Here is a 13,598-nt window from a genome sequence, read left to right as displayed (position 1 = left end):
GAGGGATGGATGGACAGATAGATGGAAGAATGAATGGAGGGATGGATGGTTGAATGACTGGGTGATTAGGTGGATGGTTGGGTGGTTGGATGGATGTCTGGCTGGATGAGTGAATTAGTCTGAAATACTTTCTGCTCCCTTCCTAGTAAAAAAAAAATGTTTTGTTTTCAGGGAAGGAGGCAGGAGCCAAGGATCTCCTTGTTGAGAGTTGTAGGGTGCCCCTCAAAAGGTTACGCACCACCTCCCTTCAGCTGCCCTATGTGAACCGGTGCGAGGAGATGTGTCAGCCTAGCCAAAGGGACAGGGTGCCGCTCCCCTGGGGTGTCCTGCGCGCAGGAGCCCAGCTGCTCTGGAATGAGCTGTGGTATTTTCTGCTTCACGTCCTCCACCTGGCAGCCTCGAGTTGGCGTTAGTGTCTCTCCTTCAGGCTCAGGGCCCATGGCCAACGGGTCTGAAGTTGCCTCTGGCTGCTCCTGATTTGGGGATGAAACTGTTCCATCCCACATGTGTTTCTCTGGCTCTAGGAGACGAGGCCCCTCACCACAGGGAGATGCCAGTTCTACTCCAGCGGGGTGGGGTACCTGCAGGACGTCTACCAGACAGAGGTAAGCAGGGTGCTGACCCGCGAGTCTGGTTTTGCTCTGCTGCTCCGGGGGTCCCACAGCTTCCTGTGTCCCTGGTTAGAGGCTGAGTGTCTGGATCCTGGTGTTTCCTATGTCCTGTCTCCACCCCGCGCCACACCAAGCATTTGTGCTCACACTGTGTTTTGAGCTTTGACATCTAATGTGTCGTGTTTGTTTGGCACCCCTGATGCCGACTGGCGTCTCTGACACGTGTCCACCCTGGCGTTCTTCTCCAGCTCAGTATGGCTTTTCCGATGAGCATTTTTTGTTGCCTTAGCTGCTGGAATAAAAAGCTAGGGTCCTACACTGATGACGGTCCCCAGCCAAGGGCATCTGCATGGCGAGTCCATTTCTGTTGTAGCTGCCTGCCATGCCAGGCACAATTCAGTCCTTGGGGGCACACTGTCCTCGCTAAACCGTCCCTGGGGGCATGTCTTGCCCAGCTCTGCGTAGATGGTTAGTTTAATGAAACACGGCTTCTCAAACTGCATCCCAGTGTCAAGGAGGGGGACAGAGAGGAGCAGCAGAGAGCACCCGCATGGCTCATGGGGTGCTCCATGGCCCGCAGGATGAGATGGGGCATTCTGTACGCCATGGCCTGGGGCACAGGGCGGCCTCGTGGCCGGGCCTCTGCTGCTGACCTGAGGCCGCCTGTCACCGCTCTCCAAGGGAGATGGCACATTTCTTGCCCCAAGGCCGGTCCCGGCACTCATGGCTTGGCCAGGGGTAGTAGCCCTGGGGACCCGTCCTGTCCAGAGAGGGTCATGGGTCTCCAGGCCCTCCAGGCCCTCCTGTGCACCCGCCCTTGCAGGCCTGTCCTTCCCTCCCGCTCACCCGGATGTGTTCCGTCCAGTTCAAGCTGCACTGCTCCCCTCTCCTGGGATCACAGAGAAGCAAGGCCACTCCTGAGCCCCGTTGTCTGGCCTTCTTCAGACAGGCCCACATGCCTGGGGCTGCCCGGCTCCATCCCTCCACCAGGCCTCCTCACCCTACTGTCCGCCGGAGTCAGTCCGGGGGCTGGAGCAAATCCTGACACCGAGTCCCACCCCGGGGAGGGGGTCAGCAGACACGGGGTTTAAGAGGCTCCCCAAAGACTCTGGGGCTGAAGCTGCCCCCTCAGCTCTAAACTAGGGGCCAGCAGCTCTCCCCTAAGGGCCACTGATAGTTTAGGATTTACAGGCCGGATGGTCTCGGTCCCAGACCCTCAGCTCTGTCTCTCGGTGCAAGAGCAGCCACGGGCGACGCGTGGACAGAGGAGTGTGGCCACATGGAGCTTCACCTAAGGACAAGCTGTGCGCCGGGTGGGGCTCAAGGCTCTTGGGGGCTGACCCTGCTCCGAGCCACCACCCTGCTCTTGTCTCCACTGCTCCTAGCAGGGGACACATAGAGTAAGGGTGAGGGGGTTAGGGTTAGGGGTTAGGGTTAAGAGGTTGGAGGTTAGGGTTAGGGTTAGAGGTTAGAGATTAGGGTTAGAGGTTAGGGGTCAGGGTTAGAGGTTAGGGTTAGAGGTTAGTGGTTAGGATTAGGGGTTAGGGTTAGAGGTTAGTGGTTATGATTAGGGGTTAGGGTTAGAGGTTAGGGGTTAGGGTTAGGGTTTAGGGTTAGAGGTTAGGGTTAGGCCTCCTGACCTCCAGCTCCCCATCTGACCTCCCATGTGCTGATTGCTATGCTCAGAGCTGCATGTCACCCTGACTTCTTCCCTCCAGGTCTCACCTGTCTCGTCCCTTGTCCCCGCCCCTCTGCGTCTGAGTCACCAAGTCACCCGACCGGCTCCAGGGTGACTCCGATGACCTCTAGGGTCTGGTCCTGTACCTTCACCAGCCCGGGCGGTGCTCACCTCTCACAGCCACCCCAGCTTGTGCAGAGATGAGAGAGCGGGCGGAGTCTCTGCCCTCCCCTCGGTGTAGCGCTCTCCCTCTCTGAACATTGCTGCACGACCTCTGAAGTCGGGGGTCTCTGCCCTGCTCACCTCCGGCACATGGGTGCCATGGCTCGTGCCCACATCCAGTAGTGCTGGGGTGGGGGAACATGCCTTTTTACCCCAATCTTGATCCTTTAACGTCAAAAGCCCCCCCAACAATTGCAGCCCAAGGGGAGGCCTCCATGTGGCTTTGGCAGGGGACGGCCAGGCCAGGTCAGGCTGCCGGGAGCTGTCCCCTGTGCGGTCAGCAAGGGTCCCACCTGGAGGCGTCCTCACCTGGGCGCAGGGTGCAGGGACCCTCTCCTTCTCCTTGTCCAGCAAGGGTTGGCAGGTGTGGCCACGCCTGGTCCTCTAACTCCTCCTGGAGGGGAGGGCCCTGCCCCCCCGCCCTGCTGCCCCTGGAATGGGGGACGGGGAGGGCAGGAGACGTAGGGTCAGCTGCCTGCCTGACTGGGTGCGGTGGCCGGGTCCTGGCTCCCAAGAAGCCAGCCCTGCCCGCCCCGGGGTGAGGAGCCACGGGTACCCACAAGTCTCTGCTCGCAGGTCACCTGCCACTCCCCGAACGGCAAGTGCCAGCTGAAGGTGAAGAGCAACACCTGCTACTGCTGTGACCTGTACCCCTGCCAGAGGTGGGTGGGGACGAGGAGGGCGCTGTGGCCCAGCCCCCGCCACTCCTGGCCCTTCCAGTGGCCGCCCTCCCCCGGCCTCCCTTCCTGCCCCAGTCCTGACGCTGCTCCTCCTGCATCTCCTTTAGTCCTCAGCATTGACGGGTGTCAGCTCCGTCTCACAGACAAGGAAACTGAGGCTCAGTGAGTGGGGGCAGCACTGTGAGTCTGCGATCGTCTCCTCAGTGAGGCTGTCTCTGTTCCCTCAGCCTCACCCATGAGCCTCAGGCTTTCCTCCCCTGAGCTGGGACAGGATGGCTGGGGGTCCGGGGTTGGGTGTCCCCTCCCAGCGGGCAGGCTCTGGTGCCCAGCATCCCTGAGGGCAGGCTGATTCTCCAGTTTGTGCAGCTGTTCACGTGCTGTCGGGATGGAGTGCAGGGTCCGAGCCCCTTTGTGGGGAACCAGACCCCCAAGCCTGCATCGTCTTTAAACTGTGTGAGTGGCTGGAGCACCCGCATTAAAACCAGTGGGAAAGTGGGCATTTGCTTCCTAGGGACCCCCCCTGGACTGAGAGAACCCAGGGGTTTAAGCTGCACCCCCTCCCCCAGAAGAGATCTATCCTATTTCCAAACCCAAACGGGAGGAGCAGCGTGAGCATGGGGATCATGGCGGTCACGGGGGTCACGGGGCTGCCCCTGCAAGTCCTCGCAGCCCAGGCTGTAGACCCACAACTGCGATGCCCAAGGTCCAGGGCCCAGACCACTGTGGGTCGGTGCCAGGAGGGCCAGGACTACCCGCTGGGCGGTGAGTCAGAGAGCTCATATCAGTTCACACCCGAATGCTCTGGGAGCTACTGAGTCAGGCCCCACTGCCCCTTTGCCAGGGCCTGTGCTTGGGGAGGGGGCATGGGTGATCCTTCCTGCTCAGAGGCCTGGCTCCTTCCTGAGATGGACGCCCAGACTCCCTGGGGACAGCCTTGTCCAGGCCTCAGGGTCACCCTGGCTGATGACACTCCCTTGTCCAGGCCTCAGGGTCACCCTGGCTGATGCCCCTCCCTTGTCCAGGCCTCAGGGTCGGCCAGGTCAATGCCCCTCCCTGGCATAACCTGCGGGGCCCTCTAGCATCTGTGGGCAGAGACCCGCAGCTCATCTGGGCTCAGTTTATCTGGCTCCAGCACCGCGTCCCCGGCCCTGCTCTGTCGTGGCGCGAGGCTGCCTCCTTGCAGCTGTGGTGATGCGTTGTCCCATGCTATGTGCAGCTCCGAGCACCCCCCCGCCTACTATGAGTTCGTGGGCGTGAGCAGCTGTCAGGACGTGCTCCACCTGCACCGGCTGCTCTGGGCCTCGGCGGGGCTGAACGTCCTGGGCCTGCTCCTGGGCATCGTCACGGCTGCTGTCCTGGGGGCCTTCAAGGACATGGTGAGTGGCCCCCGGTGCCGGCCAGCGACAGCTCTCGAGTCAGACTGGGGCTTTGGGGCCCCTGTTCTCTGAGGCAGGCAAGCAGGTCTCATGTCCTCAGTTATAAATGGGGAAACTGAGGCTCATGGAAACTGCCAGCCACGTGTAATGAGGACAGCAGGCCTTCTCCGGCTGTTCTGGAAGTGGGGCCAGCTCTAGCCCCTGAGCCCTCCCCTCCACCCCCGAGGCCTGTGCTCCGTGATCCCGTTTAGGAGATGGGAGCTCCGCTGGAGGGGGGAAACCACGGCTGCCCGCTCTGCCACGCCATCCCCACCATTCCCACCCCGACTGCACATGGACCTGGTAGGTCTGGGGGCGTTTTCCCAAACCCGGAGGTGACCCTGATGTCACACGAGGAGCAGGGGCTTTGGATTTGGGCCCCGAGCGCCAGCTGCTCCACGAGGCACTGACTGCAGGCCGAGCTCGAAGGCTGCCCCACCGAGTGTCCCAGCGGCAGAGCCTCAACTCAGCTCTCCGTTCACAGAAAACAGCTGGCGCTCAGGCTGGGCCTCGGGGCTGGGTGCTCAGGCTGGGTGCTGAGGCTGGGCCTCAGGGCCGGGCAGAATCCTCTGCTCCCGTCCTCTCCCTGTGGACTGGTTGTTCCAAACCAGCGCCCTCACATGGTGCGTCTGTCGTGGGGACTTTTCCTGCTGACACCATTTCAGAGTGTCCACTCTCAGCAGACTGTCCAGGAGCACAGCAAGGTCAATCGCAGGTCGTGTGTCTGCTCAGTCCTGCCATCCGGCAGCCTGGTGAGGGTGGTCGGGTCGGTGGGCAGCGGTGGGTTTCCAGAAGCAGCTGTGTTCATCAGAGTTCACAACAAGGCTGCTGGTGCATCCCCTTGGGAAGGTAGCGATGCCCAGAAGGGCCACTGGCTACGCTGACCACAGAGCTGTGTCCAAACTCTGCTCTGGACAACTTTCTTTCTCAAACCCAAATCTCTGGGGCAAGAAGCAGGAAGACAATTCTGTAAAATTCTGCAAATTTATGAAGCAGATGCTCCCAGAAGTCAATGGATTTCACAGTTTCAAAGTTATTCGAAGGAGCGAAGGCCCTCCGTGAGCCCCCAAACTGGGTGAGCCCTCTCAGCGTACGCGGGCTTCCACGGCAGGCCACGTGGTCTTTGTCGCCAGGCGGGAGCCCTGCAGGCGGGCGCGAGGTCCCGGGTCTGCAGAGGGTCCCCAATGCTGGGCCACCCGGTGACATGGCAGGGGAGGCACACTGAAAGATGCAGGTGGAAAGTCCTGCTAGCTAGTGGGGCCCCGCGGTCACCCACGCGGCCGGGCAGGGGTAAGGAGGTGACGAGGGCTCAGGGCAGCTACAGGAAGCCAGGGCCGAAGCCAGTGGGCTGCCAGCCCCACAGACAGAGCCAAGCTGCCCCGGCCTAATGTATAGCTCCCTTGTGGGAGACGCTTGCCTGCCCCGTTGTCCCCATATCCCAAAATGGCACAGATGCTGAGCAAGGCAGGCCAGCTCCTCTCAGACCCACAGCATCCTCTGAGACCTGGGACCCGTGACCCTTGACCCTCGACCCTCGCCCCCCGCCACCCCTGCTTGGCCTGAGCTCCCAGGTCTCCAGCTGCAGCTGTTCCCTTGGCCAGGATGCTGCTTGCAAACCAGGCCTCAGTCCACTGACGCCGCCTCACCCCTCGGCGGGCCCGGCTCCAGCTGTGCCAGGATGTGCTTGCTCAGCCTGTGCACGCAGTGGGCCCGCAGTAGCGGCTGTTCGTGGCTGTGGCATCCGGGCGGGTGGCATGCCAGCCTTGCCCCAGGTTCTGGTCTTCTGTCTTCTGTCTCCCTGTTTCTGAGCTGTCCCGGTCGCTCCTCAAGTGTGACTGACTCACGCGGCCTCGTTGAATCCGTGATGGGCAGCAGATCTGTGTTGAGCTCCTCCTGGGCAGAGGAGGCCATGCTGGGCCTGGCGGGACTCACACACATGTTGTGTGATCCGCTCCTCGGAGGTGGGGCCTGCATTCCTGGGGGTCCTGGAGGGGACGTCTGAGCACAGGACGTGCAGAGGGCGGCCCTGGGCGGGGCGGGGAGGTGAGGGCTGGGTTACAAGGTGGCCGACCCCTGCGCTGATCCCTGGGTCCCCCATCAGCTGGGAGCAGGTAGAGGCAGCTCGGGGTGCATCCTTGCCCCCAGGCCTCCTCCCCTGCTGGTCAGCTTCCGCTGGCCCTTCTCTCCTGGCCCCGCTCCTCAGGACCCCGCACTGTTCCCTTCAGGGGGATGAGGGGTTTCCAGACAATCCTTCTCTGCTGTCCTTGCCCCTGCCCCCACAGCCGTGCGGCCCCACGGGGGCTGGGTGGGAACCCAGGCCCTGTCCCCTCAGGGAGGGACAAACCTCTGGTCTGGGAACCGCCCCCAGTGCCCGGCGCGGGTGACCGGCCTCCCTCTGTGGAAGGTCCGTCCTATGGCCCCTCGTCCTCTCTGGGGACGGGCGGGCGGGGTGAATCAGGGCCCGTGTCCTGTTCTCCTTTTGACCTTAGAGCTGACAAAGGCGCGGTGTCAGGTCTGGCCCTGGCTGGGGTCCCAGGAGGCGGCAGGATCTGAGTGCAGCTCTGAGGTCGCCGCCCTGTTGCCCAGGCACCCGCTCCTTAGCCCCCCCGCTCCTGGAGACGAGGAACGGGGTTTTCTTGCTTTTTCAAAAAGTGCACCAAAGAGCTCTGAGCCCGAGGTGGCGTCTTGGCAGATCCTTGGGACAAACAGGCAGCAAACAGGAGGAAAGACGCCCAGCTTCCAGGCGTTCAGTTCTGGTTCTGGAGACGTGGATCCGAGGACTCGACGTCTCTCACTCGTGGACTTGGGGGAACTGACCCCACCTCCTGAACGGTTGGAAGGGGGGCTTCCAGGGGGATACCGAGGGGGGCCCCGGCTGACGCACCTTCGTTCTCGTGGCAGGTCCCTGTGTCCCAGCTGGCCTTTGGCCGGTCCACTCCGCCTCAGATCCTCTACAACCCCGCCCAGCAGATCCTGGCCTACACCGGCTTCTGCCCGGTGCCTGGCAGCCTCCCCACCTGCTCGTCCTACCCGCTGCCTCTGCAGGTAGGTCCAGGTCGCCGGCGAAGCTGCTTGCCCACATGACAGCAGTGGGCGCCCAGGACAGCCCTGGTCGGACGGGACGCAGGGTGGGGACTTGGGCTGAGGGAAGATGGGGTGGCCTGTGGCTCCCCTCTCCCGATTTAGGTGACAGGGGTGGTGGTGCCCATGTGAAGTGGCAGGAGCGTCTGAGGATAGACAGGGCGGGGACTCCAGGCCGCCCCACACAGCCCCCGACCACGGATGTTCGACACCCCATTTAGCATTTTGGCATCCTTTGCTCTGCGGGGCCCTGGTGGCCCAGCCATTGGTGTCCCTCAGGCCTTGAGCCTTTTCTAGCCCATGACCTGGTCCCACAGAAGGTCGCTGCGGTTTCCTGGCCAGAGTAGCTGGGGACATCCCACCCCGGGTCCTGGGAGCACAGCAAAGTCTCATAGGCGGAACCAAATGGATCTGCCAACATCCAGCCACACTTCCCTGCGGAGGCCGCATTTCATGGAGTTCCCCCAGCACAACGCCACTGGCCTTGGGGCTGTGGTGGGAAGAGGGACCTTGCAGGGGGAAACCGAGTCCATAGACCGGCTTTGCTCTGGGCTCCATTTCCGTTGGGGTTTTGGTCTGTCGGTGGTTGAAATGGACCTTGATGACCTGTCACCATGTGGACTCCAGACCAGGGCCCCAACCATGGCGCTGTCGACACTGGGGCCAGGTGTTGGGGCGGGGCTCCCTGTGCACTCGCTGTAGGGTGCTGACAGCATCTCCGGCCCCAGCTGCCTGCACACCCCTCGTTGTGTCTCCAGGCTTTGCCCTGTGTCCTCAGGGGGCGAAGGTGAGAACCACAGGTCCAGACGGCTCCTCTGGCCTCCACTTTGGGCGGCGCAGCCAGCGGACTCCGCACACATTCTTTGCAAATATTAGTCACACCAGCAACCACCACCAACTTCTAGGAGGCTTACGATGTTGAAATACGAGAGTTCCCATGTTGCTATGCTCAGGTGGGGGACTGTGGGTGAAGTGGGGGCGGTGGCTCAGCCCTGGTCCTTTGTCGTGAAGTGGCAGGTCTTCATATGTCACCTGAGGGGACCAGCGCCCCATGAGCGATGTTGACAGGCAGTGAGACCTTCTTCGGAAAAATGGCTTCTCGGGAGGAGGGTGTGCGCAGCCCCCAGCCTGACCTGTCTGGACAGAGAGGGGTGTCCTGAGACACGACGCTGTGCCAGCCAGCCAGGTCTGAGCGGGGACTGAGATGGACGTGGTCCCATGTGCCCCGTGGAGGGCCTGCGACCCCGAGGCCCCTCAGCTCTGCAAACCTCTCTCGCAGAGGAGCCATGTCTGTCCCAGCCCGCTGCCCGGGGCACCGCGTGACCCTTGCAAGGGAGCTCTGTGGAGCCCTCCCCAGATCCGCCGGCACGTGCGCTGGAAGTGGGTGTGTGGGGCTCTCTGAGGCCCAGGATGCGGTGGCGCAGAGTGCCGAGGAAAAGCCCCTGGGCATGAATTTAGTGACAAACAGGCCCCTGGTCTGGTGCTATCTCCGTGTGGAAGGAACACGTCCCTTCTTCCCCTGCCTCAGTTTCCTCTGCTCGCCTTGAAAGTAAAGCTAGAGGCCGTGCCTCCTGGGTGTTGGTTGGCGCTTTCGAATTCTGGAAGGAGGACCCGACGCGGCAGCCCCACCTAAGGTCTCCATGAGCAACGGCTCACAGGCCGGGCCTCGGGGCCTCTTCCTTCCGGGGAGGGTCGACCAGTTAGCCAATCAACAAATCCTGAGCTGGGGCCCAGGCCCTGGTCCCATGGGGACCCATCGGGCAACTCCTGAGTCCAGGGCACGTGGGGCCCTGTGAGCACGTGTCTCCATCAGGGTGAGGGCTGGCTCAAGAGTGAGTCTTCTCCACTTCTGTGATGTGGGAAGGAATTTTCCCGAGGTTCAGAAATGCTGAGAGCGTTTGCCAGCAACCCCTTAGTGCTCGCTCCTGAGGAGGCAGGTCCTGGTGTCACCTGCAGCCTTCCCGGACGCCACCTGCATCCCTGCTCTGGGGCATCTTCTCTGGTCCCCAGCATGGGAAGGGCCCTGTCACTTCGGCTGTGACCTGCCTCCTGGGGCTCTGCTCTGCCTTCTCATCTTCCTGGTTTGCCAAACGCTGGACCTGAGGCCACAGCTGCAGGGAGTGTGGACCAGTGGCTGGCTGGCCACCTTTGGTCACAAAAACCAGCTTGGGAGATGGGCAGATGCAGAGAAACACACACATCACATGCAGGTTGCATGGAGCCTGTCATCGCATCACCCACTCCAGGGGCCCTGCAGCCGCTCCCGCACAGGGATGCGAGGTGGGGAGAGATGTGCGTGGAGCTCGGTGACGGGTGCTGAGCAGGCGGAGCTGCACCAGCTTCTCCCCGGGGGCCGAGGCTGTCTCATCAGGGCGTCAGGGTCCATGTGGAAGCCTCCACGTTTGGGCCGGTCCATCACCAGCCTCCTGCAAGCTGGGCTGTGAGGGAGGACGGGGAGGGCACACCCCTCGTGCCGGCCCTGCCTCATCCTGGGCACTGCTGGTCCTCTGGGGCAGCAGCAGCTGGGTGCTCTCGATGGGTCTGGGTCCTGGCGTCGGGTGCAGGTGGTGGCCCCCTCTTGCGGGGGTAACGTTTTCCCTCTGGAGACGCCTCCCCGTGGGAGTGCGGGCATGGGCGTGGCTCCCACCATGCATGCATGCTGGTGGACGGATCCGCTGTCGTCTGGGTCAAGTTCCATCCTCATCCACCTTCCGGTCCTCTGGCTCTTGACAAGCAGCAGATGCTCCCAGTTCAGCCTCCCAGGGAGGCCCCCCACGGCCTGAGCAGCTTTTATCGCTGGCGCATGTGGGAGCTTAATTACATGCACGTCGGTAATCAGATTTCGAGGAGATGACAAATCAATGAGGCTCGTGTGTTTCCTTAGGAGAAAAACAACAGAAGTGAAGCTTTGGCTCCTGCCGGCCACAGAGAAGGAAAGGGGATATTTTAAGTGCTCTGGTAGTCATTAGCTGTAAAGCAGACTCCCGCGTGGCAGCAGGAGCGAGACGGCTGTGGGCGCTGATTCAGGCAAACCTCACAGGGGCCACCTTCTGGCTCCCAGCAGTCGCCTGGTCAACTTGGGACGGGCTCGGTGTCGGTGAGTTTGTGAAAAAGGCTGCAAGCAGGCGTTGAGCTGGCACCCCATGGCCAAGGGATTTGTGTCCGCTTCCCCCTGGGTCCGCCTGTGTGGGCAGAGCCTGTCCCTAGTGGGGCCCCGTCTGTGGGGAGGTTTCTCCACGGTTCCTGGCCGTTCGCTCAGTGGTTCATAGCACTTCCCTCCATGGTCCGTGTGGTTTACTCTTAGGCTTATGGTGGTTTCCTCTGTGGTTTGTGGTTTCCTTATGGTCCGTGGTGGTTTACTCCGTGGTCCGTGGTGGTTTACTCTGTGGTCCGTGGTAGCCTACTCCATGGTCCATGGTGGTTTACTCCATGGTCCATGGTGGTTTCCTCATGGTCCATGGTGGTTTACTCTGTAGTTTGGGGTGGTTTGCTCCGTGCTTCTCTCAGCTCCTCATTTCTAGCAGAGAACCAAGCAGGCACGTGCGTGACAGGAGCTGGGAGCTTCCAGCAGACCTGAGAGAATGTTCTCTGGAGGTTTGCTTCATCCCCTGTGGTCAGAAGGAAGTGCGAGTTTGAGAGAAAGAAAGAAAGAGGTGAGGAGGGGCCTGTGCCGTTGAATCTTGAAAGGCAGAGCTGTCGGCCTGGAGTCGGTGACATTCTTGTCTTCAGCTTCAGCTTGTGTGGAAATCCTCCCTTCAGAGCCCCGAGGTCCCGGGCTCCTGGGCCTCCTCGGGGAAGTCTCCAGAAGAGGGGGGCGCAGATGGCCAGCCTCTCGGGGCCCTGGGCACCTGGTGGGCCAGGAACAGCGGGATCACATGGCACCACCCAGGCGTTGGAGTCCTGGAACATTCCTTCTGCTATTTCACAGAAAGGACTGTCTTCTCTGTTTATTTAAATATCGGTTTTAAGTGGGCGTTTTTAGCCCTTAGAATTTAAGGAAAAAAAGAAGTAAAATTTAAGAGGTTTGTTGGCGGGCGGAGGAAAACTGAAAATTATATTGATTTGAAATCTGTGCCCCAACATTGGTCTTCTCGGACTCACTTTTACCTGAGTCTATGTGTATTAGTCAGGGTTCTCCAGAGACGTAGAACCGACAGGATGTTTGCACATATAGAGACACAGACATGTCTATAGATATAGATATGTGGATGGAGAGACAGAGAGTCCAAAACTGCAGGGCGGGATGGCAGACTGGAGACCCATGGAAGAATGGATCTTGGAGTTTTGAGTCCAAAGTCAGTCTCCTGGCAGAGTTCCCTCTTCTTCAGGAACCTCAGCCTTTTTCTCTTAAGGCCTTCAACTGATTAGATGAGGCCCACTAACACATGGAGAGTATCTGCTTTATTCAAAGTCTACTGATTTAAATGTTAACCACGTCTAGAAGACAATTTCACAGGGACCTTCAGACTAGTGTTTGACCAGACATCAGGGCATCATAGTCCCGCCAAGTTAATGCATAAAAGTAACCATGACACTATGTTGAAACTGTTGATGCCCGTGGTCTTTCCTAAACATATGCAGGGTTGGGTGGACCCAAGGGCTCCCAAACAAGCTGGACCACCTTTTCCTTGGACACGTCCCCATTTCTGTGCATCCTGGTGCCAGTTTGGTAAAAGGCCACCCCTTTGAGAGTCGAGGCTCACGCACAGTAGGTGAAGGGGCGGGAGGGCCGAGGGGTTCTGCAGACGAGACGGGCGTTTCACACGCCCTTCCGGGGCGCCTCTGCAGGCAGCTGCAGGAGCAGGGTTTGTGCAAAGGAGGCCCCAGCTGGGCTGAATCCGGCCTTCCCTCTGGCCCCACTGGGAATGTGCTCTAAGCAGGGAGCAGCGCCCAGCAGAAGGGCTGGGTGTGGCAAGGACCCTGAGTCTGGGAGGGAGCCCGAGCCCCCAGTGGGCTCTTGGAGGGGCGCGTGGCGCTCGAGTGTTCTGCTCCACGTGGACTGTGTGAGTGGCTGGCCCTCTCCACTGACTGAGGAAGCCTTCTCTGTTCAATTGCAGCCTTCCGGCAGCGTCCCAGCCTCGCCTCCCACTGACCTCTCTCTGTCCGAGGACGCTCAGCCTCCATCCCAGCCCAGCTCCAGCCTCGTGCTCCCTCCCCACGCCCCACCTCTCTATGTGCCAGCCCACTTCCTCCCGGGGGAGAAGCCCCCGCCCTACACACCCTGACATGGAGGGAGTCCATTGAAAAATTATTTTTTTGGCTTGTGGAAAAACAAAGCAGCCTCTACAAACCCTGCTTCAGTGGCCAACCCCCTGGAGAAGTCAGAAGAACGTTCTGGAAATCCACACCTCCTTCCCTCCCTGGGCACATCCGTGGCAAGCAGAGGCCGATGGTGGGGACAGAGCCCCAGGGCGCCAGGTGGCACGTCCGGTCGGCCGACTGGCCCAGCGTGTAGAGCAGACGGCAGATAGAGCCGCAGTTTCCTCATGGCCTCCTTGCTCCCGCAGCGTCGTCGCTTACAGAAGCAAAGCTTCATTTCCCCACATTCTCCTAATCAGTTATTACTGTTATTACTTTTCAAAGGGAACATGCCTTGTAACATGTGTGAGGATGGTTTTTAAGGAAACGTGTGTTCACACATTTACACGCGTGTGTCCCAAGAAGGGCGGCCTCCACCCTCGGCTGTGTGCTCCTGGCATCGTTTGCTCAAGACGAGAGATGCTCTGGCTCAAATATAAACGCTGTCTAAGCTGCAAGTGTGCTGCGGTCTGTGTGTGTCTTTTCCAAACCCGCGTCAGGGTGGAGACAGGGTTGCCCCGAGGCTGCGTGTCTCACGTTAAGGTGGCCATCATCCTTCACGGAACGTTCTGGAGGCTTCCCCGTCCCCTCTGCATGGCAGCCCGCAGGGGGC

The 13,598-nt window shown here is 60.7% G+C and overlaps 1 protein-coding gene across 2 annotated transcripts in view; it reads left to right on the top strand.

Annotated features, from left to right (window-relative positions):
* TMEM255B (transmembrane protein 255B) overlaps positions 1-13,362 on the top strand; it is a 46,457-nt gene extending 33,095 nt beyond the window's left edge. For both annotated transcript variants that reach the window (XM_046663797.1, XM_046663798.1), the window contains exons 5-9: positions 525-605; positions 3,088-3,173; positions 4,408-4,567; positions 7,508-7,651; positions 12,745-13,362. In XM_046663797.1, coding sequence (XP_046519753.1) covers positions 525-605; positions 3,088-3,173; positions 4,408-4,567; positions 7,508-7,651; positions 12,745-12,912 — 639 coding nt within the window. In that variant the 3' untranslated portion in view covers positions 12,913-13,362. The remainder of the gene's footprint in view (positions 1-524; positions 606-3,087; positions 3,174-4,407; positions 4,568-7,507; positions 7,652-12,744) is intronic.
* The last annotated feature ends 236 nt before the right edge of the window (positions 13,363-13,598 follow it).

Source organism: Equus quagga, chromosome 6 (genome assembly GCF_021613505.1).
Source record: "Equus quagga isolate Etosha38 chromosome 6, UCLA_HA_Equagga_1.0, whole genome shotgun sequence".
NCBI lineage: Eukaryota > Metazoa > Chordata > Mammalia > Perissodactyla > Equidae > Equus > Equus quagga.
This window is presented reverse-complemented; position numbering and strand designations above follow the sequence as displayed.